The following is a 25,160-nucleotide window of genomic DNA, read 5'->3' as shown; positions in this document are numbered from 1 at the left end:
CAAAAGAAATGCAATTAGCACCAAATAAACTGTCAAAACAATTAAGACCAACTTTCAGCAGAAGTCTGGAGATTTCACATAAACTGTAATAATTAGTCCACCTCAAAGTCCTAACCAAACATTAATGAAACTGTGTGGGATCACTTATACAGGGATGAGAACAACAAGTAGATAAGTTAAAAAGAAGATTTATAGCAAATCCTATAAGGCTTTTGCATTTGCAAGAGAGGCCACACTAAATTCTTAATTATCTTTAAAAACACAAGATATTCTTGTTACTTTTTATTGTACTGATGTATGTTTGTGGTTATTAAAATGTTGCATAATGTTTTCACAAGCAAATAAATACTTCTTAGACATCTGGCTTTAAAAACATTTCTTTTGAGTGGCCCAGGACATGTGCACAGTGGTGCATATGTGTACGTATAATGTTATATGACCTAAAGTCAGCACATCATCTAAGACAACCAGACAGGTTATAAAACATCCTGTGCATTTACTAATATATCAGATTTTAAAAATATTGCAGCAAATCAGAAAAATACATTGTGGAACATTTTTAAAGCTGCACCACTTTCCACATTCTTTCTCTGTGTATCCTTTTAAAATCAGCATTATCTGTTAAATGAGTATTATATGTTAAACCTTGGATGTAAGTCCTATGAATTAGCCGTGCTAGATGCTGTTTTCTACAATCATGTTAAAGACGTTATACTTGTCACTAACATGGCATTAGGTACATGCAAATCCAAATCTGTTACAGGTTGTCTTAGTTTGGGGTGTACTAGTTTTATTTGGTTTTATTGAGTGGTTAACTGTTTTCTTTTAGCAGCCTGTTTCTGTTTGACTATTTTACTAGGTTTGGTGGATGACACAGTTCCTAAGGGAGAGATCAAAATGCCCAGTAAAACCCGACCTCACTGGCTGGAGCCTACAATCTACCGTTCTGAAGAAGGACTCATTAGTAAACAAAATGCCTCAGATCCAGTTGCAGTAGAAAACCAAAATATGTTGTCAGTTGCCATCAAGATACATTCAGAAAATTTGGAGCGCAATCTTAAAGAGTATATTGTCTCTGTGGGAGTAAGAGGAGCGACTCTTCAGCACTGCATTGTTCCGTCTAGCCTCAGCTGGCATGAGCAGGTTTAGCTATTTCTCTTTTTTCTCACACTTTCTTGGATTTTTGCCCAAAATGTATACTATTTATATTATGTAAGCCTTGGTTGTTTTTTTGCATGAAATGCAACAAAAAGTATTTATATAATAACTGTGTTATTTTCTGAACTTGTCTGTATATTTCCTACTGTTGACATTCTATTTTATGTCGTATATGTCACATTTGATTTCACTATGTTTTTCATTCATAGTTATTAGAAAAGTAAACTCTTATTAGGTGCATTTGCATTAAGTGCAGAAGAACATGTTGTGGTCATCTTGTCTGTGTGTTTGTCCATACAAGATGAAACAAGTGTAGTTCCAGTGGATGAATTTCATTTGACCATACTTACTCATTAAGAAGATTTTTTGGGAAAGTTCAGCTTTTCCTAAGCTTATCGTGTTGAATATAGCATGCCTTACACATTTTTGAAATTTCAGACTATTTGAATAGCAATAGCAAATTTTAATTTCATCTATCTTAAAAGATTACAAAACGTTATGTGAGACCTGCGTTATTGACTAATTTACCCTTTCAATATTACCTTAAGAGAGCTTACTTCATCGTGTATTTGTTTTCGACATTTACATGTGCATTAATTGGTCCTGATGGCAATACATCTCCTCAATACAATGTATTGAAAGGGCAGAAGACTCATGCACAAAGCCAAGATCTCTACATCAACTCAACATAGCTGGACTTCACAGGAGATGTTAACTGTCCACAACCAATAAATGAACATCGGTCAGTGATATTTACAGATATACTGGAAATGCACTGTTGCAGTTTTTTCATATAATGCATCAGTTCTATCCACAAAATGCATCCTCTTCTACTTTGCTTCTTCTTTGTTAGCTATCTTCTTCCACTTTATAAGGGAACCTTTTTTTTTTTGACTAGATCTCACCAATAGAGGTTTCAACATGATATTTATGGCCAGATGACTTTCCTGATACCAACTTGTATGGCGTTACAAAATGATTGGTGTTAACATAAAAAAATTAAGCCATCAAAGAAAAGGACAGTATCCCTAGTGTCAAACATAGAGGTGGATCAGTGATGTTTTGAGGTTGCTTTGCCACCTCTGGCACTGGGTGCCTTGAAACTGTGCGTAGTATTATCGATTCTGAAGATTAACGAAGAAATTTAGTGTCAAAAAGCATGGTCTCCATCAAAGGTCATGGGTCTTCCAGCATGACAATGGCCCAAGTCACACTTCAAAACAGTTTTTTTAAACAGATTTGAAGTTGTTACCAATGAGTCCTGATCTAAATTCTATTGAACTCTTGTAGGGAGATTTGAAAAAAAACATTTGGAAGAAGACGCCCATCAAATCTTGGAAACCTGGAGCATTTTGCAAAAAAGTGCTCAAAAATTACAGAAGAAGAGTGCAAGATATTCGGTTATCAGTACAGAAAGCATTTGTCTACAATTTTTCTTTCCAAAGGGTGTGCCACCAAATACTAAGTCAACAATGCCAACAATTTTGCCACAACTTTTGTGGGGATTCTGTGTAAAATAAGATTAGATTTGGCTTTTTCCCCCTAAAGGTTTTTGTGCTCATCCAATACAAATAAATGTTAATACTAATCACTTTGTAATTTCATACTTTTTGTGGAAGAATTGGTAAATTATCTGAAAAAACTGCAACAGCGTTGATATTTTTGGCCACAACTGTATCACTTAAGTTGAAATCTGAGATCTATGAAAGCTATTTTACCCACCATAAGACTATTTGGGCTCAAGTTTTAACAACATGATATTATAAGATACTATTAAAAATTTGGATGTGTGCATCAGTATGCTTTGTACCCTAGGAACCAAGTTATCCAAACTATTATTTGACATTGCAGTCATTATTTACCACTCTGGTGCTGATCTTTCTGATCATAAAATAGGTCATTATGATAGCAATTGACGAGAAGAATTAATTGCAGAATTATGGTATTTGAGGGTTTGCTCTAGAGTGCCTCTTTCTCTTGTACGATTTGGCTCAAAAACTAATCAGCACATTGTCATCTCATAACAGGCTTAAATTATGAGTTTAGTATTTTTCTGTCCAGCCGTTTTAGCTCTAGACCGTCCTCAAGAAACTGTGACACACAGACACACACCCATCATCGAGATATCAATGTTTTCGGTATCAAGGGACCCTAAAACATCGGTATCCATCAAAAAACAGAGATCAACATTTCTGACAAATCAAAAGCTTTCGCTCCTCCTCCATAGATGATGGTTATGGTGAGGGGAGGGCGCCCTGTGCATGTAATTGTTTACATTCCATTATTACTGTTAGTTTTGAAAGTGACTCGTTAAAAATAACTAATTAAAAAATGTGACAGCTTCGTCTTTAATGAAGTAAATAAATAATAAAATTCTTCAAATTTCAAAACAGTTAACTAACTCCTGAAACAGACATGAATGTTGCACCATTTTCTAACTTGTTTATGCGTGTAATTTTGGTTTAATGCTTCAATAGGCACACTTTTAGATTTTATTTTAAGTCGTCCTATTTCTTTTTATAATGTTTTGTACACATACAGTATGTATATAATCTTTTTTGAAAGAAAAATGCCTTTTGGCTATATTCTGTTGTCACTCATAATAATAAATTAGGAGAAGCACTACTCCCAAAAAATGTACCTTTTAAAAAAAATTAACTCTACCTGTAACTATGAATGAGTTGGTTTGAATCACAAGTTTTTTTTGACCCTTCAACAGATTTTAGATTTTTTGAATGTATCGGATGAGCCAGTTCTTGGTTATAATCCACCTGCATCAGGCACTACATTTCACTTGCACCTGTGGAGCTGCTCTCTCGATTACAGGTATTATAAAATGTAAATTGATCTGACTTTTATAGGTTATGCTGATTTCTGCGTTATGATGTTGGGTTGTGTTTGTGTCTTTCTGACAAATTAATAAAAAGGCAGTGTCCACCATAAAAGTAAAATGAAGCAATGCTTAATATGCAGTATTTTGACTCTTTTACGCATTTTTCAGGTGTGATTTTAAGCCAAAATATCTCCTTCACCTAAATATTGCTGTGTGCTGTCTTTTTATTAGTGTTTTCTATTATGCATTTTGTGTGTTTTTACATGCTGCAGCTATATATATTATTTCTTTTCAGACCCCGATCTCTCCCAATACGATCCCTCCTTACTGTTGAAACATTTAGTATCTCCAGGAATATATCACTCGACAAGTCTTCCTCAACATTGAGGTATGCATTACTGAACCTCCTACCAAGGTTTCTGTGTGATGTACAGCAATATGTTAGGACAGTACTAGTTTAAAGGAGCATTTGCAAATAAAAGTTAACACTTTTAATTTAGAAAATGAATGATGAATAAGAATTCTCCCAAATGTCAGCAAGAAGATTACTTTTTTTCATAAACATTGCTATATAAGTAAGAAAAAATTAATTTCTAAAAAAGTTAACATTTCTTAAATTTTTTTAAAAATAATATTCAGAGTATATGGAAAAAATGTTACAGTATAAGACAACAGCTATGTCCCAGTAATTTTAGAATATCGAAGAGCAATGAAAAAAAATATTGCCATCAGCATATCCCACAAATATGAGTCGGTAGGAACAATGACAGTTGGCAAAGAATTTTTCAGTATACACCAAGGTGTCTTTTGAAAAAATGTGTAGTTTGAAAAAAAAAAAAAAGTTATACCTTTTTTTACATGCTAAAAAACCTTCTATTTCACAGAATAATACTTGATGAAGCTGCTTTGTTTTTATCTGACAAATGCAATGCAGTATCCGTTAACCTCAGCAGAGGTGAGTTTATTTTTGGTTTAATGCTATGCCATTTAATTTAAAGAGATTCAATGTTGATCTTTCATATTTGCAAATATTTATGTATCCATTAAACAGATGTAACTGTTCTGAAGTGTAAAGAGAATTCCACACCTCTATCTTAGTTTTGTAGCTTCTTGCAACTATTTCAGCAGTAGCACACTTATGTAAATATGTTTTAAACATGTTTTTTCCTTTTTCAAGTTTCTTTGATCTTTTAATTTAAAATATTTTAATTTATTTCACATATTGAGGAGATGGTAGTAGTATGTATAAAAAATAGATAAATGTTCAAAAGTCAGAATTTAACTGTATCTGTAAAATCCTGTATGTGATGTGTTGTTTCCTTGACTATATTATGTTGTAATATTGTTGAAGAATGTGGAAAAATGTGTTTTCTCCACAGTTAAAGCAGCAAATGGCCCATTAAAAAAATATACAAGTTGCAATGCATACATTCATAATGTGACATGTTCTGCTGAAAAAAAATAATTTAATTCTTGATTTTAATATACAGATTATGTGCAGGTAGTGGACATGGGTCTATTAGAGCTACGCATTAGTGCCACCAAACCTGGAAAAAATGGCGAAAGGGTAAGAAGACTGTTTATTAATTGTTTATTACAGTTCAATGTGCAGAAATGTCCCAGTAAGGAGGACTAGTGAAATTGTAACAGTTTACCTGTGACACATAATTATTACTGAAATGATTTGAAGTGTTGTGCTACAGTCAAAGAAAAAAAGTCAGTGCACCCCATTAAATGTTGTTTCATTTTTAACATATATGAACATATGAAAATTTGATTTTCATTTAAAGAGTATATAAAGTTAAAGGTGATATAATGGGACTGTGGTATAGTGGTTCCGAGGCTTCAAAAAAAAAAAAAAAGAGGCCCAGTTTTAAATCCATAAAGCTGTGTCACTCTCCATGGGCGCGATTGCACAAGTGCGGGAAATTAATGAGGTAGTTGGAGCGAGTTGCACCTGCATGTGCGGGTGTGATCGTTCTCAATTGCTTCATTTACTTCCTGTGGCATGTGGTTAAGGTGCTGCACCCACGGAGACGGGAGGGTATATATACGGGTCAGCACAAGGAAAGGTGGAGAAATTAAAAGATGGGGAGAATCAAAGAAAAGGAACGAAAGTGAAGGAGGTTAAAGGATATGAAAGGCAGGCTTGGGAAGGATGATCTGGTCACCTGGAAGGAGGAGACAGCACGAGCTGGGGCCCAGTGAAGGAGTGTTACCTGTGGCACTCTAGGGGTAGTTTGCCCCACTGAACATTCAGGTGGAGTGTGGAGAGCAAGGCAGGTGCCCTCCCTAGGCTTCCGAGGTGCGACAACATCAGCACAAAGGGAGAAGGGAGGAGAGCCGTGATGCCTGGAGACAGCCAAGACAGAGGTCGGCCGAAAGAAGCTCGTGGCTGTTGAGTCTCTGCCGGCTATGCAAGCAATGGGTGAGCTGGGGAGAAAGAGAAGGAGGTGGGCTGAGATCAGGAGGAGTTAGTCTGCATTTTTAACCTCGGATTTTTAATGGATTTATTTATTGATTATTTTTATTCCCACTTTTTACTGATTTATATGGATTTATATATGTACTTTATTTTTGAACACTGCACATTTGACACTTTTGTTGATTTTTACTTTTGTTTTGATTGGTTTGTAATAAAAGCACCATTCTCTGGCATCATCAGTGAATAATCCTCATATGTCAGCTCATCTCAGTCATAACTATCCATGGTGTGGGTTCAGCAGACTCCCATGTGGGAAGAGGGAATCTGTAGGGGACTGGCATCGTCGCAGTGACATGATGTTTGTAATACTATATATATATATTTTGTAGTCCATTGTACATTTTAAATAAACATAAATGCAAAATTGGCTTGTAAAATTGTAAGTACACCCCTACCTTTATCACTACTTGAAATAGCTAAAATTAGAATGACGTTCTTCAGGTAAGGTGCAAATAAGTAGAACATCATTAAAGAGTATCTTAGAGGAAAATGTTGTATTTAATGTTTAATACGTAGATTGGTTTAAGTATGTGTTATTACCATGCCTAAATCAAAAGAGCTCTCTGTGGCCTTCAGAAAGAATGTTTTACATGCCTGTGAGTCTGAGAAGGGATTTAGAAAGCTCTACAAACAACTGGAAAGCAACCTTTCTATTGTCAGGGGGAAATTGCAAAATCTGCCAACTTGTCCAGGCCTGGCCACCCTAGCAAGTTCAGCCTAAGAGAGGAGCATAAGATGCTGAAAGAAATCTCTTAAGAACTTTAGAATTTCATCACAGGACCTACAAGAAGTTCTGCCACTATTGATATCAAAGCCCATGAGTCTACCATTAAAAAAGAGGCTGAATAAATCAGATCTACATGACAGTTGTGCCAGGAGAAAACCTTTGTTCTGCAGAAAGAACACAAGAACAAAAGTAATGTTTCCTCAAGAACACCTAGTCATAGACGTAAGATTTCTGGAACAAGGTGCTCTGGACAGATGAGGCAAAGATAGTTAGTTATTTAGCCACAACACCTAAACATGTTTGATGAAAACCAAAGACAACATTTGATCACAAGAACCCAATACCAGCTATAAAGCATGGTAGTGGAAGTGGATTGGGGTTGCTCTGCTGCATAAGGGCATTGGAGCTCAATTACAAAGCTTGATTATGCATGAAAAAAAAGATTTTGAAATATGCATACACAACTTTGGATCAAACACCTGGATTTATAACAGAAAACTTAATGGGCGAATTTGCATATTTTTCCGCATCTTCGATATATGTGCATGCAACATTTTGGAGAAACTGAGAAATGAAGACACACTTTATTGAGTAGGTAAATGCAGCCAGACCTGCAAAACGATGCACTGCACACATAATAATTCACATCACCAAGCCATTATTATAATGTGCATTGACATAACAAGCAAAGTACACCTCAAAAGTGCTGAATATATTGTGCAGACTGTGTTTCAGTTTCCTTCTAAGAGGAAAATGACTGACAGGTCAGAAATATCTCATCCAACCTTCACTCTGTCATGTCCTCTGTGCTCAAAACCTTGAACTGACTGGAAATATGTTTTTGCCAATATAAAAAGCAATTTGCAACAGAGTCCAGTTCTCCTAATTCAATTGGAGCCAGTTACTGCAATAATATTGTTTAAGTACACCTAGCACTATATTATACTTGTTTTCAGATTTGATAATGCATAACTTTTGCAGTATTAACAGTTAATAAATATTTTATTCCACCTTAACATTTCATTTTTATTTTACTGGTTTAACTTTTTTTCTTATCTTAATTGATATATTTGTAGACTGAACCTAGATTTGAAATGCGCTGCTCCAGTGATGTTATTCATATACGCACCTGTGCAGACTCCTGTGCCGCTCTCATGAACCTCATACAGTATATAGCAAGTTATGGCGATCTGGCACCTCCTTCTGAACTAGAAACTAATGTATGCCACACAAAGCGAGGCAGAGTAAGTTCACAGCATAATCAAAACTTTCATGTTGTACATTGTTGAGAAAGTTGATTCAGAAATATAAAATGCTTTTATGTACAAATGTATAATATATAGTATCCTCTTGTCTAAACTAGAAAGTAAAATATAGTTTGTAATAATACTTTTAAGTAATAATCAATGGCTGTTATTTTTCTAAACATTATAAGCATATAAAGAAAGCTGTAATTGTTCCATTGGTCAACAGACTGTTCGTAAGACCATTTTTGATTTTGTTTTATATATATATGCATTTTTTTATGAACTTTGTGTTATAAAGTTTGTGACTGCATTACCATTTCTTTCTTTTCTATTTTAGCTTGATATTCTCAGCCAACCACCATCACAACCTTCACCCCTTCCTGAAGCTGAGCAGCAGATGCTGCAGGACTTAATGAGTGAAGCAATGGAGGACACAGACATCCAGCAGATGCTGCCCTCTGATGGCCCACATACTAATGGTGAAAGTTCCCTTTTCCAATGCTGATTACAGTTCAGTAATACAAGTAAACATTCATCATGGCAGTTCTAATAGATGGTTATGCAGTGATCCCCAAACTTTTTTAAGCCAAGGACTCCCCAAAATGTTAAATCATTTGGTCACTAATATAAATCCAATGTTGCAAAATGGATTATGATCTTATGATAATCTTATGATGATTATACTTGGTTACTGCTATTAGTAGTCACACTGCATGATTTTAGATAATAGAGGACATGTTATTCAAAGTAAATGCTTAACCACGGTAAACTACTAAATGGAAATAAAATATTTAAGGTATCAAGATCAAATGTTTCATGTATATCATATAGCAATCTATGACTGTGATAAAGATCATTTATTTTTCCAGTCTTTTTAGAATGCATGCTTTTCTTTCTTGGGATGAGAAGTTGAAACAGAAAGCTTAGGCAATAATCCGGTTGATGAAGCAGAACAAAATTAATCTGTTTTTGCCTATCTATGGAGTTATTTCATTGCCAAAATTAGATTTAAAGATAAACTTCGAGTCAATGATGCAAACATTTCGTATTGTTAAATGTTGTTGTGCAAGCTTGCTACTCTAAATTATTTTTAAAGCCTTCATTTCCATTATATAATGGTATATGCATTAATATAAATATATTTTTAATTGTGTCCTACAATTTATTTTAACTTTATTATTGGTTTTAATAAATGTTGTTACTGTACATATAACACTGTCTTTTTTCCTCTCTCTAAAGGTTCACATGATGTACTTGCACAAACAGTGGAGCCAGCTCGTTCTGATCTCTTCCTGTTTCCAGATGAGAGTGGTACTTCTTCGCGGGAGCCAAGCCCAACCCACATACCTTTTCACCAGCCAATGATTTTCACTGCAGTTCCAGAGTCTGCTCCAGAGAGTGACGATTTCTGTATTCTAGAAACTCCCTTATCAGGAGTTAATGTAAGTAGCAAAACAAAGTTACTTTTCCTGTTATTTGTTATGTACAGTAGCACCCAGGCAAAAAGTTCTGGTTTGCACTTTCCTTTTTTTAATAAATTAGAATTCCTTGCATGTATTATGAAGGTATTTGCCCTAATGTGTATATCAGTTAATTCAGTTGCTATTTGTAAAGCTCATTCAGTCCAGTTTTAGTCTTTTTGAGGTGATGCTTGATCTGTATTTTTGAAATACCTTTTTATAGTATATAATTTAAGTTTCTTAATCAATATGTTATCAATATGTTATGAGCATTTCTAAATTTTTTCTAAGTAGAATTTGTTTTCTGACTTACTTTATGGAAATTGATGATAACCGTAGAATGTGCATTGTACATTCTCTCATGTCCTAACCATCATCTTTGGTTTCATACAACATTTTGACATATGCTCTAGTGTTATGTTGGGCCATATATATATATATATATATATATATATATATATATGGAAATTATCCTACTTTCATACTCCACCGAATAAATAAATTTAATCTAATAAAAGCTAAAGCTGGTTTTAAACCATTTGTATTTATGTAGGATCGTGATGAAGAGCCACTAGTGAAGAAGCTAACCATGGATTCAATTGAAATTAAAGAAAATCACTTTTGCCCTGTTGACAGGGCTGACTCAAATAAGGTGCCAATGCGCTTCCCTGTTCCAGAGATTAGGTATTTAGTGAAGGAAATCTCTCTCATTTGGCACTTGTATGGAGGCAGAGATTTTGGGAGTGGGCAGATCACATCCTCCCCAGCTAAGAGTCACATGTGAGTCATATTTTTGGCAGAACATTTAAAAATTAATTCCATTAGATTCTACGTTTTTGCTGTCTGTGAATCTAAAATTATAATGATATATTAATGATATTTATTTATAGAATTTGTTGAGATGGTATGGTTTTGTATATTTTCCTCTTTCATACTTATTAGTCTTTACTCTCATAGTATAAAGATGTTTCATTTTGTTTGACGTAAAGATTATTTTTGAAGTAAAATTTAGTTTTTCAATAATCATGGGCTGCTGTCATTGCTTCAGACACTTAACTTCGTGAAAGCTTCATTTAGTAATTTTATAAAAACACAACTTCCTAAACAGTTTACATTTGCAGTAGATGGAGCACTAGTTCATATATAAAATAAAAGTCCTGCAAAGTGGGAACCTCATCACTGTATTTTATTGGATTATCTTTGACCTGTACAGTATAGATATAATTACAAGGCACAACTTTATCAATGCTTCAATTATAGACTTACATTCATGGTATTTTTTTAATGTATGACACATCTGTTTGCTTGTTTATTTATCTATGCATTTTCAATCCGATATTTTATATTGGTGCACACAAACATTATACAATATTGCATCAATATGTCCATCTTACAAAGACACCGTAAACCATATCTGAGGTTATGACTGAAGTTTTTGCTCATTATTTTACATAGTATGGAAATATTATATGGGCCAGAACTGTTAATGAACAAACAGGATGAATGTCCAAAATAAAGATTTCCCACACATAAAAATGGGTTTGAACTCCTTAGATTATTAGACTGTAATTTTAGCAGGTATTCTTGTGTAAATGAACCCTTTTCAGTCAATAACTTGTAGCATCTTCTTTAACAGTTTTCTTAACCAATTATGAGTCTCTTGACACCCTGCTGGAGTGATCATTTGCATTCCTCTTTACAAAACCCAGCAAGGGCTATGAGGTTTAAAGGTTGTCTTGTGTGAACAGCCATCTTCATGCCCTGCCACAGCACTTCATTTGGATTTTGGTCAAGGCTTTGGTTGACTATTCCAGGACACAGAACCTCTTCTTGACATGCATATACATAAGGCTTTTGTTTCAGATTTTTGCTAAAACGCTATTCCTTGCAATTGAAGGCTGCTCCAGGATTTTTTATTTTTTTTTTTAAATAAAAGTGATAATTATAAGTTCACTTTGAAAATAACAGCTTATCACACTTACGAAAAAATAACTATTTCAAAAATTATTGAAAATAAATATTGAAAAAATGTGTTGATTGATCAAAAAGTGTTGTCTCAAGATGAGGACATTAGAAAATTGTTTCAGTGGTATTTAAAATTAGGAAACTTCGGAAAGTTTTTTATGTTATGGTTGCTGGAAATTATTTAGTGACTTTTGAATCAAAGAGGAAATTGCGGCATGCATGTTTATGAAGAACTTTTATGTTTCTATAGCTGCACGCCACACAGTTCTCCATCACAAACTCCAGTGAGGCAGGGCCGTACCTCGGCTCGTATTGGTGGTGGAAGAGGAAGAAAGCTTGATGTTCTCATGGAAATACAGCTGAGCAAGGTACAAAAATCACTTGGGTTAATTAATTAATTACGTACTGTAAAATTATGTTATTTATGATGCCTTAAATACAAAATATATGCAAGTCTAGGTATTTTCTTAAACTAATTTTATATTACTGTATTATATTAATAATATATTTATATACACTAATTTTTATATAAGTTTAAATGGTCATTTTTTTATATTCATCATATTGAGCGCAGAATGCAAAAAGAAAAAAAAGATAGGTAAACCATCTCACTTTTCTCATACATGGCTGATTTTTTTGTACATTTTTCATATTCTTTATATGTCACCTTTATTACTTCCTGACACTTCAGTTTTTTATACCTCAGTTTAAATATGTGAATTCAGGTCAATTGGTCCTCTAAATTGCCATAGTGTGAGTATGCACATACTGTAGTTATGTTTGTGTTTAAATAGACAGAAAAAGAACAAATAAATAAACTAATGAACACACTAACATTCTTTATTTGTCCCAGTGAGAAATTTGGCTTTTTACACAAGCTTAATAAATTAATAATACCATGCACATTATGATCTGAATACACCCTAGAATGTCTCTACAAAGAAAGAAACTTCTGACTTGGCAGTCACAGTCTCAGTGAGTCATTATGCAGACATTGAGTAAAGGAGCCCCCATAGCGTTTCTTGACACACTTCTGTCAAATGTTTCTTCGACTGATAGTACTCAGTACAAGTGTGGCAGAGAGAGGATGTATGGCATTGTTCATAATGGCACTCAGTTTTGTTTTCTTCCTCTCCTTAATTACTACATGCAGAGGGCCCAAAGTGCATAACATAATTGAGCCTACTTTTTTAATTAGCCTGTTGATTCAGTGGGCTTCCCTTGAAATGATGTTGCCAGCCCAGCACACCACAGCATAGAAAATTTCAATGGCATTCACATAGTTATAGAAGATGTGCAGGATACCACTACCCACATTTAGTAATGCAGTCTCCTAAGGAATAAAGTCTGCTGTACCCCTTCCTGTGTGTCATAAGACCAGTCCAGCCTGTTGCTGATGTGAACATCCAAGTACTTGTAGGAGTGGACCACCTCTACATCCACACCCCTGAATAGTGATCAGGTTTAGAGGCTCTTTGGTGCAGCAAAAGTCAATAAGCAGTTCCTTGTTTCATCCCCTTAATCGATACACCCCATAAGTGCAGAATCGTCTTGAGAATTTTTGAAAGTGAAATTATCTGGCCTTGTACTTATAGTCTGAGGTGTAAAGAGATACTGTTCTTTGTGGTGCTTCAGTGTTGCTCACATCTGTATCAGAAACACAGTCCTTGAGTGTCACAAATTACCTTTAAATAAACTGAATGTCCTTTAGTGAAAGTTACATCATTAGACTCTTTGTCATCAGGTTAGGTTACAGCTCCTGCAAAGCTGAGCCAAACTGCAGTTGTGAATATAGAAAAATGGATAGTTCAGTTCTCTTCTTAAAATATCTGTTTTAAAGCTAATGCCATTTTAGTTATTGTGCTTAAACTTTTAAATAAAATTTTCTTAAATTATCTATGCCTTTCTTGACTGATAAAAAAGGAAAAATACATTTTATGTAAGGAGTGTGTTTCCAATGCTTAATGCACATACGTAGATCAGGATATTTAAACAGTTGTTTGCATGTAGACTTTATTACGAGGGTAAGTCAAAAAGTAGCTGCAATAGTGTTTGAACTTTCTGTACTGTGGACTGCAGTGGTATTTACACATGCATGCATGTCACTTTTGTCTACGTTGCCTTGCACCATGGAAGAACTTCAGGGGCTTTTACCCACTTTTTGTCAGCTGAAGGTGCTTTAAATCCTTTGAGAACTTTCAGCATGGTATGGAAACAACATTGTGCTTTAGTGACATGTCTATTAATGGACAGAAAAGTTCAAGAATGACCTTAAGAGTGTCATAAATGAAGTACAATCAGGTTACCCATTCATATCCTCTACTGCTGACAATATTGAGCATGTTCTTGACATGGTCCTAATGAACATGTAGATGACTGTTGGACTAAATGTATTTAATAACCCTGGAGATTATGTCAAAAATGATGCTCAAGTGACCTATCTATTCCTTACATACAGTTACCTTTGTAGTATATTTTGTGACATATGAAGATGACTTGCTGTCACATGGAGAATGTAATGTCCAGCCAGCAACCTTGTAGGTTAAAGTCCAGTCCCTTAGCCACTATGCCATGTTAATTGTAGAGTCTTATCTTTGTGTGATTTTAATAGCTGACTTTATCCATCCAAACATCCATTGATTCTGTTTGACTTTTTCCATTAACCTGTGAAAATTGAGCCAGAGGCTTTTCAAGGACAAGTGGCTGCAGAGCAAATACCACACTTGGGCACATAGTCACAATATCCCAGTTTACAGTTGTGATTTAACAGAAACATTTTTTATAGTAAGTCTACACACATACTTGAGGGATTTGCAATCTTCACAGAGATTGTCCATGCCTGAAATTGAATCCAGGCTGCAGCGCTAAACACATTCTTTGCTGTAGGCTCATATTCAAGTAGCTATCGATGCCTTATCAAGTATTAACACAATCAACAATTAATGGATGTATTTCAGTGATTTCATGTAAGTATTTTGTTTAAGTTTTCTACACAATTCCAATGAAACTTCTGGAATAATGGGTCCGCGGCTAAGCAGCACGTGGTCGGTTTTTGAATAATTAAATAGCTGACTCGATCTCTATGGGTGTGCATACTCTCGTGGCTGCAGGAGGTTACTGGAGTGATTGGGATGGATGGATGGAGCGCACCTGCATGTGAGGGTATGATCTGTCTTGATTGTCCCATTGGCTTGCCGCGATTTGCAATTGAGGCTGTGTGCCCATGGAGGCATATAAGGGGGTGCTGGTACAAGAGGGGTGATTGGTATAGAAAAGAGAGAACCGAAGAAGATGGTGAGCGAAGGTTAACTGGAGAGAAGAAGAGACAGCTATAGAGAGAGTGAAAGAGCTAGGAATAGAGGCAGGTGGTCAGGAGTGAGCCTCCGGGCAGCAGGAGGCAGAGGTAGGGAAGCTCCTGCTGAGTGATTGCAGGGGAATAGGGGTGGCTCCATATGCCGTGTTTCCACAGACGCTGAGGGACTGGCAGTGAGAGGTGTATGCGGCTCAGAGAGGCACCCCAGGGTTGTCAAGGCCAGGCAATAGGGACCCGAGCCTGGATGAGAAGGTTGAGTGTACTATCAGTTGGGAGTCTCCTTGGTTGCTGGATCCCATATTGGGTAAGCTGAGGAGACATCAGCGTTTAGACAGCAGCACTGAGGCTTGTGAATTTGTGGTAAAAAGAACTGTCTGTGTGCTTTTAACCTTGTTTTTAAAGGATTATTTATGAACTGATTTTATCCTTCACTTTCACCTTATTTTAATTGAACTATTTATTTATTGAAGACTTTTTGACTCACTGCTCTATTTGTTTGAACTCTTTTTGATTTTTTTTTTGGATTTGTTTTTAATAAAAGCACTTATCACCTTTTTGTACCAACCCCTTACCAACTGTATGTGTCTTCATTTTCCCAGCTCATCTCGATTACATTATTGACAGTGGTAGGTTCAAGAGGCTCCCCTGATGCAACAGCAGCTTGGAGCCTACCTGCACCATCACAAAACTAGTTTAACTTTCATTCTATGCATTTGTACTACATTTTTCCTAAAATTTCCTTCTTTTTACAGGTGAAGTTCCAGCATGAGGTTTACCCCGAGAGTGGGACAGACTGTGAATTCGGTGTAGGGGAGCGGCCAGTGTCCCGACAGATGTTTATTGTTCAGGACTTAGAGATACGGGACCGTCTGGCATCATCACAAATGAATAAATTCCTTTATCTGTATTCCAGCAAGGAATTACCCAGAAAGGCACATTCTAATATGGTAAGAGTACACCCAGGGATGGTGCAAGGACTATTTTGTGCATGGTCATTTCAATGCAACGTAATTCATTATGTTTCTACAGCTGACAGTGAAAGCTTTACACGTTTGTCCTGAGTCAGGACGTGCACCCCAGGAGTGCTGTTTGCGAGTTTCTTTGATGCCCCTTCGTCTGAATATCGATCAGGTCTGTAATGTAAAAAATATACATTTGAGGAAGTTGTGTATTTTCTTTTTGGTTCTCTGCTTTCTTTAAGGTAGAAAAGAATCAAACCAGTTCTCTTTATCTTCACAGGATGCTCTGTTTTTCCTGAAAGAGTTTTTCTCTAGTCTAGCTGCTGAGGTGGAGCTTTTAGCACCACCCGAACAAGAAGGTAATTCAGTCTCCTTCGTTTTTACTTTTCAGTCTAATCATACACTCTCACAGGCATGAATGCTTTCACGTTCTATTTAATGGCAAATTAAAAAGAATACTCAGAGAATACCCAAAAAGATTTTAATTTAATTAATAGTGGTCTTATCTCATATTATTAATATAAAAAATCTGAATTTGCAGTATATGTGCGGTTTGCACAACCAGAGTAACAAGGGGCTTTATGGCTTAAGTAATTACTTAAACTGTATTTTATTTACATGCAATTGATTACAAAATTGTGTACTGTAATAGACATACATATAGCAGATAATAAAATGTGACTTAATTCTGAAGGACATTAATATAAATAAAAATATAAAAAATGTAAAATATACATTAAATTGATTTGCGTAAATGCTGACATGTCATCTTGCAAAATTCTACAAATTAATTCAGATCACTTGATTCCATGTGTTATAAGCGTACAGTAAACTGTTTCTTTAGTGTAAATTGTGGACATTAAAATGGATCCTGTTATGATTTGACCAAGTTTCTTGTTTTGTGTTGGTAAATCCATTTCTGTTTTCTTTCCTTTTCTGATGTATTGTTCTTTAACTAGCATTCTCTTGTTTATTTATTTTACTTTATCTTGCTATGTTAATTATGTTCCTTGTTTCTTATATATTAAGCCAAAGGAGATGAGATCCTGATGCTGCAGCTATGGGACCACCCTTGGCTTATACGAGTTGTTAGGTGCCTCGGCACTATTGCTGAGGCAAGCAGTTCTTGTTGTTCGTGTGCCTTTCTTGGATTCCTTTCAGACTTTGTTTTATTTTCATTTTCTGTTTTTTTTAATCTCTGCCCTTCTCCTTAGTTTTTCGTTTTTGCCTTCTAAATCATTAGTTTTGCTTGCTTTGGAGCTTTGTTTAATAAACGTTTCTAGAAACTTTATTGTTTTTGGTTGCGACGGGTTGCTGTGGTCTATTTGACCAAGCGACATTGTTCTGCTATAACATCGCTGGTGATTCTCCAAGGGGGACCATATCCCCCCATCTCCCAATCTGACTGTTGTTGTGGATTGGGTTTTGAACACACTGGGTCACAAGAAAAAAATGTTTAAGAAACCCTGGTTTTAATCATTTATTTTAAATTTTAAGCAGCTATAGTTTTAAATTAATTGTTTTCAGTGTTTTGAATCATTTGGAGCAGATGTCTTGGTGCAAGTAGGACAAATAAAGAGAAAGTAAAGCTTATTTTTTAATTTGTTATTTTCCTTTATCCATTATGTGTTACTTAATCTCATGCATTTTGCAACTATTTTTATTAATTCAACATGAATAAATTTGGAGCCTTTTAAAACTATTTTTAGTAAATAATATTCAAAATGTTTTTTGACAGCGAAGAAGCCTCCAGCACCAGACCTGTCCTGTAGCTTTCCTAAGCATGGAAGTAGCAGTTTGGATCCTGCTCCAATAATTTCAGTCCCAGGACAAAGCAGACAGAGCATGAATGGAATGACACTTTCCAGCAGCACAGAACATGGTGAAGCTGACACTTCCAGTTCAGGAGCGTCATTTACTGACCAGCCAGTGTTCTTCAGGTATACAAATCAGACATTTTAAGTAATATAATGAAATACATGTGTTTTCTTGGCTTAATAAATTTATCATACCAACACAATTTTTTATTTAGTATCTCACTATGCTTTTGACTCACTTTTAAACAACTTTGAATTTGAAAGAAATTGCACTTTTAAGTAGCATACAGATCTTTCCATATCCTAAAAATAATGTTATCAAAGAAGTCACTCTTGACGTTCTGTTCACAGATAAATTGGGTTATCAGTTACTGCTCATATGACATATAGTATGTACTGCCGGGCCTTTACAATTGTTTAACTATACCATGAAATTGGCTAGTGCCAGAAAGAGTTGCATTGCAGTATTGGGAGAATTTTTACCTACACAGCATTGGAAAATACAGAATACAGTATTGGCTTTTTGTTTTGGATAACAGTGTACCTGAAAACCCCAAGGAGAATTTGATTCAAGAAAAAAGCTTTGTAAAGGATAGATACTAGATAGAAAAACTAGACTGCTTTATTCTCAGCCACTGTGTAATTCAGAAAAATACCTCTACACTGAATGGGGCTTTTGCAAAACAACATTGCAGCAGAAGAAGAATAAATCTACCAGTTAGTTATTGAACATTTACTTGCATTGCAGGGAATTCCGTTTTACTTCAGAAGTACCCATTCGCCTGGATTACCATGGGAAACACATGGCAATGGAGCAGGTATGAAATTAGAGAAAAAAAAAAAGTTTTATGTTTAGTAGGGAAATTATGTATTGGATAGCTGTTTGATGTATGAAAATTCATTTCAGGGCACCTTTGCAGGCATCGTAATCGGGCTAACTCAACTCAACTGTTCAGAACTGAAGCTGAAGAGACTTTGCTGCAGGCAAGGGTAGGGCCACCTTTGCTTATATACACTCTAGGAATATAAATGTATTTTCAAACTAACAAAACAATTTTCTACTTTGAAATGCACATTGGACTTGTGTTTTTTTTTTAAACTGCAAGTACACTTAAAATTTCTTTCTTATTTGTTTGTTTTTATTTTTAAGACTACTGGGTGTTGATAAACTCTTTGCTTATGCAATTGGTGAATGGCTAAATGATATTAAAAAAAATCAGCTGCCAGGAATTTTGGGAGGAGTTGGCCCAATCCATTCTTTGGTCCAATTAGGTAAGTGAGATATTGACCATAATATTTTTTATAAAACTTGCTGTGATAGCTGTAGTAGTTTGACTACCTTTTTAGCTTGTGTGGAGAAGCTGCAGTTAATTTACTGCCTGTAATGATATATGTGCAGTATATTGTTTCCATCCATTATCCAACCCACTATATCCTAACCACAGGGTCACGGGGGGTCTGCTGGGGCAAAATCCAGCCAATACATGGCAGGAAACAAACTCCGGGCAGGGTGCCAGCCCACCACAGGGCGCGCACACACACCAAGCACACACCAGAGATAATTTAGAATTGCCAATGCACCTTACCTGCATGTATTTGGACTGTGGGAGGAAACTGGAGTACCCGGAGGAAACCCACGCAGACACAGGGAGAACATGCAAACTCCACACTGCGAGGCAGCAGCACTACCACTGCGCTACTGTGCCAGCCCAGTATATTATTTTAGTAATGAAAATAAGATACTAGACTTGCTTATTGTGCATACAACCCTAAAGTAAGTTATTCTATTTTAAAATTGTTTATATCAACTATTGTATATTCACCTTGCAAGACTATAATATTTTGTGTGTAGCACATTGGCAATGGATATGAAAGTATAGATTAATGTATTTGGCATGTTGCTGTTTAATAACTTATACAGTGGGGTCAAAGTAATTACAGTATCTGTGTCCATTCATCAGCTAAATGAAAATATCCATAATCGTATGTACAAATGAAATAAAATGGAGTTTGACGTAGCTTTGTAAGTGAATGTATCGTGATTACTATTTGAGTTCACCAATAAAATTCCTTCTGTTGATCATTCAGAATGCTAGAGTATTATTGAATTTCAGTGTAATAGTGCAATATCATGAGTAGCATATATTTTTTGACATATACAGTTTATTATTTCTTGTCACTTTTCAGTTCAGGGTGTAAAAGACCTGGTTTGGCTACCAATTGAACAGTATAGAAAAGATGGAAGAATCGTTAGGGGTTTTCAGCGTGGTGCTTCTTCTTTTGGAACCTCAACTGCTATGGCTGCTCTGGAACTAACCAATAGGATGGTTCAGACAATTCAGGTAAATATGAAGTTAATTATGCATGCTCAAGATATCTTAGCTGCATGTGTCCCCTTACCTCCAACTGATCTTTCAGTCAATGTGGAATTAGAGCTTGTTCATTTAAGATTAACTGTAGACATATTGCCAGCACAAGGTACTTTCATGTATCCACACTCACTCAGTAATATATTTTTATATAATTCTGAGAATTTTGGAACAACAGTAAAAGGTGTATGTTTAAACTGAATATATACAGCATATACATTGCATACATTTTTAGTGTAAGTTTCTTTTCAGTACTTATAGGTCTATAAATATTTCATAGGTTTTAAATATTCTGTGAGCTACAAATTTGTAGCTTTGGAAGTGGTCTGTAGTTTTTTAGATGAAGACCCCAGATACTTGTTAGAAATTAGTGATATGTTATCTTACCTATCTTACCTTAATTGAATGCAGCTATGAGCACATGCCCTGCTATTGTGCATATGATTTTATGGTACGAGCACTGGACAAGGAGAATAACAATGCCCTTTAACTCCCTTGGAAATTTAAAGCAGATAGGTAGGGAGGATGGAACAGAAAGCACAAGACAGGGTGTATTTCTTCAAGACAAAGGTCTTTTGTGCTGTTCTGAGATACATGGGACACTGCCCTCTTCTCCCTAGAATGTATTCATATCATTCCATCAACTTAAGTTAAATAAAGATTTGAGGAGTAGTAGCAATGACAAAGCACCAATCCAGGAGATGGAGAAGATCAAGAATGGAAAATTTTAGCTGTTCACAATGACTACCGTAATTATTAAAAAAAAACAATATAAACATGTGCGCTTGCAGGTATAACAGGAGTATGCTGTGTTAAAATAGTATAATATAACTAAGTCCAAATAGACAGCTTGGTTAAAGTATTTTAAAAGGGATATTTTTTTTCCTTCCAACACAGGCAGCAGCTGAAACGGCCTATGATATGGTATCTCCTGGACCTGATGACAGTGAGTTAAAAAGAATCAAGCGCCTCTCTCACTATCGCCTAACGCATCAACCAGTCGACTTGCGAGAAGGTGTAGCCAAAGCATACACAGTTGTCAAGGAGGTATTGTATAGCAGTCATTTTTTCTTTAATAGTATTAAAATGTTTACATCAAGAGGAGCTTTGGATATTTTAAAAGACATGCTTTCTCATTTTGTAACTATTTTTTGAATTGTATATTTAAATCTAACATGGGATGTAAAAAGTTCCAATTGTAGCTTGTCAGAGAAATATCAGTTTTGGTAAATTTCAGACTGCATTGATGTTTAACCCTCAAGGTATGACAGTTTTTGTCTGAATACTTATGTTGGATGTTGCATCATATATGCTTTGTAGTGAGCTAATGACAATATAAAAGCAAAAAATAGAAACAAGATAATTAGGCAGTTTACACATATTACAATTTGTAAACCTCCGTAACAAATTAAGCATTATTTTGTGTAAGATATAATCGTTATCTTTGCATAGATATTAAAAGTGAAGGGATTTACATTTTGGTCAAGGTGGTGTTTAGGTGAAATGAAACATAATTTGGATTGTCAGCAGAAAATGGTGGAGTATTATTACAGCAAAACACTAAAGACCAGACAACTTAATTTAAAATATTCTGTCAGTGCTTTTAAATGCTAAGTAGAATATTATGAGGTTTTGAAATTCTGGCCATAGTTTCCTTGATCGCATGTCGACAAATTTACTTGGCTATACAACAGGAAGGCACAGGGTCATGCAGCATAAGCATTGTACAATCAAGCCAACATTGTGTGCAATCATTATGTTTAAATTGTCTTAGCAAGATGCAACTTGTCCATTGACAAGGGCAAACGCACAGACACACACAAACCCATACACTGGGGCCAATTTAGCATCAGCAACTCACTTAATCTTCATGTCTTTGGAATGTTGGAGGAAACTGGAGCACCCAGAGGAATCCCATGCAGACACGGTGTGAACATACAAACTCAACACAGAGGGGACCCTGGTCTGCTTACTGTGAGCCAGCAGCACTACCTCTGCACCACAGTGCTGCCCCAGTCACAAAGAGTACAACTTAGCTCATGTGGGCCAGTTGTACGCATACTTTAACTGCCAGTACAGCGTATCCCAAACCGATCTTCAAGTCTCAGCGGCTGCATGACCAGGTCTGTGTAATTGCTTGTTTGTGGCCATTTGTTGGTTGCAGCATCAGTACAGAAAGGAAGACTACATCCAAGAGACGTCTGCCACTGCAGTTCCACCACTGCTTCTCTTACTGCTTCTATATGGTGTGTATCATTCTATGGCTGATAGTGCTGCCACAAATAACATGATAAACAAAAGATACTGTATACATACGGTGTCCTGTAGCGACTGGTTTTGGAAATTTCTAGAACATTATTATCCTATTTTCCTATGGCCCTCAGCCGCAAGTATGAATGACCTCAACTCAGTGAGCCATAAAGTGGGTGCATGATTGTATTTACAATTCTTAGGGGTACAAGTACACAAGTTTACAAAAATTACGATTTAAATTTTACCTCTTGTGAACAAGCACACTCATCATTTTAGACATCACTACTTGCATTAGCCATAGAATGATATTGACATATGAATGAATTTGCTTTGAATAGATTTTGGAATGTTATAGACTAGAAAATTCAGTGTGTTGTTTTTTTGTTTTGTTTTTTTTTAATGTAAGGCTGATGATTTCATTTGTGGTATGAAAGTTGACATTATTTATACAGCAGTATTTACATATTTCCCTTCCAAGTGTAAAATGATGTTATTTTAAAGACTATCTTCCATGCTTATTGTGTCTGTCTTGTTATCATTAGTACAGCAGTAGTTTACTTTCAGATTTCTGTTTCAGTTCCTAGTATTACCATCAAGCTTGCAAAATCTTTGTTCTCTTTGAGTTGAAGCTGTTGAAAATATCATTCTGCAGGGAATAACGGACACTGCACTGACAATTTATGATACAGCAACACGAGAGCATGAACAACGAGGAGTCACTGGAGCTGTGGGTGGAGTTTTGAGGCAAATCCCTCCAGCTGTGGTGAAGCCACTCATTGTGGCAACAGAGGCTACTTCCAACGTTTTGGGTGGCATGAGAAACCAGATACGCCCAGATGCTCGCCAAGAAGAATCCCAGAAATGGAGATTAGGGGAGGACTGATCATTCAGTAGAGAAGGAAGTACAGCAGTAGCTTAAAGCATAGCAGTGCTTAACAGTATACCAGTAGCATTTGCTTATCTTGTGCTGATAAATAACCTATACTGAGCAATCCAAACTGTATGCACATTCCTTTTGATCAGCATTTTACTTGGGGGTCTCCAGTTGTGCCTTTCTATAAGCATGATTGTTAACATATGTATCATAAAATCTTATTTTAATAGTTTGGTGTCCTTTCAAGCTGATAGTTTCATAGAATGAGTTCTGCTAATTTACCATAAAGATTAATAGCAGTTATCTTGCAGTACTCATTACATTTAACACTTTTTTTTTTTTTTTAAACTATCACTGGATTTTCAAGACTGGTGTTTACCACTTGGGCCATTTAACCATATACTAGCTATATGATGATGCTCCACTTCCTCTTCTTGTTGTCACATTTTTGGCACACCCACTATAATTGAATGCTTCAGTAAAAAAAATACAATGCCTTTTATGAACAGCCAGTATAGCAGTGCTTATTTTTGAACTGATGAGATTTAATTGAATTAGAACAATTATAGATTTGCTTTCAGCATTACAGTTCATTTGGAGTTCAAATCAAGTCAGAAGTACAAATTATAATAGCACTTCCAAAGGTTCTATATGCAGAAGTTATTGACTGGCAAAATGTAATGTAAATGTAGCCAGTCTTGTTTTGGTTTCAGGATGGTATTTCACCATAGAATCTGATCGCTTATGCTTATTTTCACAAAGCCTCGCTATAATAGAGCCATGAACTTGTTGATAATTATTAAAGGATTGTTTTCAGTTGCTAGCATGAAACTTCTTTTCTGAGAAAAGCTTATATTTTCCTTTAATAATATATAATTTGCTTTTTTCCTCTTTCATCTTTATGTAAGAATATTTCTCAAAGATAACTTCCTTGAAAATGAAGATGCTGCCATATTTTATCAAAGTTGAACTTTATTAATGCACTCTGGGATCTCTTGGTTTCAAAAGCATCTTCAGACCGTCTAAGACCATTGTGTTAATAATTGTGCTGCTCATTTCATTTGTACATTTTTAATTATTACATTTTAATTTTTTGTATTTAAATATGTCATTATTAAAATAAGGGAAACTGTAAATGTTGCTAATGTACATATGTGTCAGAAGTTTAAAATGTTTACCTCTTGTGATATCCTTAGCCATTTCTGTTTTCCGAGTCATTTCTATTTCCTCACTTTTATATTCAGGCTTCACTGCTGTTATATTTGGGCAGTTAATGGTAAGTCTTAATTATCATGTACTGTTCACTTAAATTTGCTAGCAATTTTTATATTTCATAAAAATTATAGAAAGACCTACTTTAAGCCTAAACATACAGAGTGAGTACTGGAATATTTTTGTTGAATTGCAAGAAGAAAAAACAAATTGCCTCATTCAACTGCAGGAGTCATACACTATTACAAATCCAGTTTAACCAATTTCGAACAGTGCTTAGGTGGGCTTAAGTTGTGTTTTCCTGTATATTTTGTTCATACTGTATGTGCTCTGTAATGCAGGTTCTTTATTTAAGTACCTAGGAAATATTATATTGCTTGTATATAGTTAATGAGTGTACAGACTAAATAGTTAATTTGTGCAAATGATAAGGCATGTAATTACCTGTGTAAAGATAAATAAATAACTCCTTTGAATTTGGCGTTTTT

General features: G+C 35.4%; 1 protein-coding gene across 3 annotated transcripts in view; it reads left to right on the top strand.

Annotated features, from left to right (window-relative positions):
- LOC120519020 (autophagy-related protein 2 homolog B-like) overlaps positions 1 to 25,148 on the top strand; it is a 68,566-nt gene extending 43,418 nt beyond the window's left edge. For 2 of the 3 annotated variants that reach the window (XM_039742099.1, XM_039742100.1), the window contains exons 22-41: positions 860 to 1,143; positions 3,878 to 3,984; positions 4,287 to 4,379; positions 4,876 to 4,946; positions 5,482 to 5,558; positions 8,280 to 8,447; positions 8,788 to 8,929; positions 9,690 to 9,892; positions 10,464 to 10,690; positions 12,126 to 12,243; positions 15,941 to 16,135; positions 16,218 to 16,319; positions 16,428 to 16,506; positions 17,886 to 18,087; positions 18,713 to 18,782; positions 18,872 to 18,954; positions 19,115 to 19,236; positions 20,152 to 20,306; positions 21,231 to 21,380; positions 23,239 to 23,469. In XM_039742099.1, coding sequence (XP_039598033.1) covers positions 860 to 1,143; positions 3,878 to 3,984; positions 4,287 to 4,379; positions 4,876 to 4,946; positions 5,482 to 5,558; positions 8,280 to 8,447; positions 8,788 to 8,929; positions 9,690 to 9,892; positions 10,464 to 10,690; positions 12,126 to 12,243; positions 15,941 to 16,135; positions 16,218 to 16,319; positions 16,428 to 16,506; positions 17,886 to 18,087; positions 18,713 to 18,782; positions 18,872 to 18,954; positions 19,115 to 19,236; positions 20,152 to 20,306; positions 21,231 to 21,380; positions 23,239 to 23,469 — 2,879 coding nt within the window. Of the gene's footprint in view, positions 1 to 859; positions 1,144 to 3,877; positions 3,985 to 4,286; positions 4,380 to 4,875; positions 4,947 to 5,481; positions 5,559 to 8,279; positions 8,448 to 8,787; positions 8,930 to 9,689; positions 9,893 to 10,463; positions 10,691 to 12,125; positions 12,244 to 15,940; positions 16,136 to 16,217; positions 16,320 to 16,427; positions 16,507 to 17,885; positions 18,088 to 18,712; positions 18,783 to 18,871; positions 18,955 to 19,114; positions 19,237 to 20,151; positions 20,307 to 21,230; positions 21,381 to 23,238 lie in introns of all 3 variants that reach the window. The other variant, XM_039742098.1, reaches the window with a different exon arrangement.
- Positions 25,149 to 25,160: the final 12 nt, after the last annotated feature.

The sequence above is a fragment of the Polypterus senegalus genome, chromosome 18, assembly GCF_016835505.1.
Source record: "Polypterus senegalus isolate Bchr_013 chromosome 18, ASM1683550v1, whole genome shotgun sequence".
Lineage (NCBI taxonomy): Eukaryota > Metazoa > Chordata > Cladistia > Polypteriformes > Polypteridae > Polypterus > Polypterus senegalus.
Note: the sequence above shows the minus strand (reverse complement) of the source record. Positions and strands in the feature narration are given on the sequence as shown.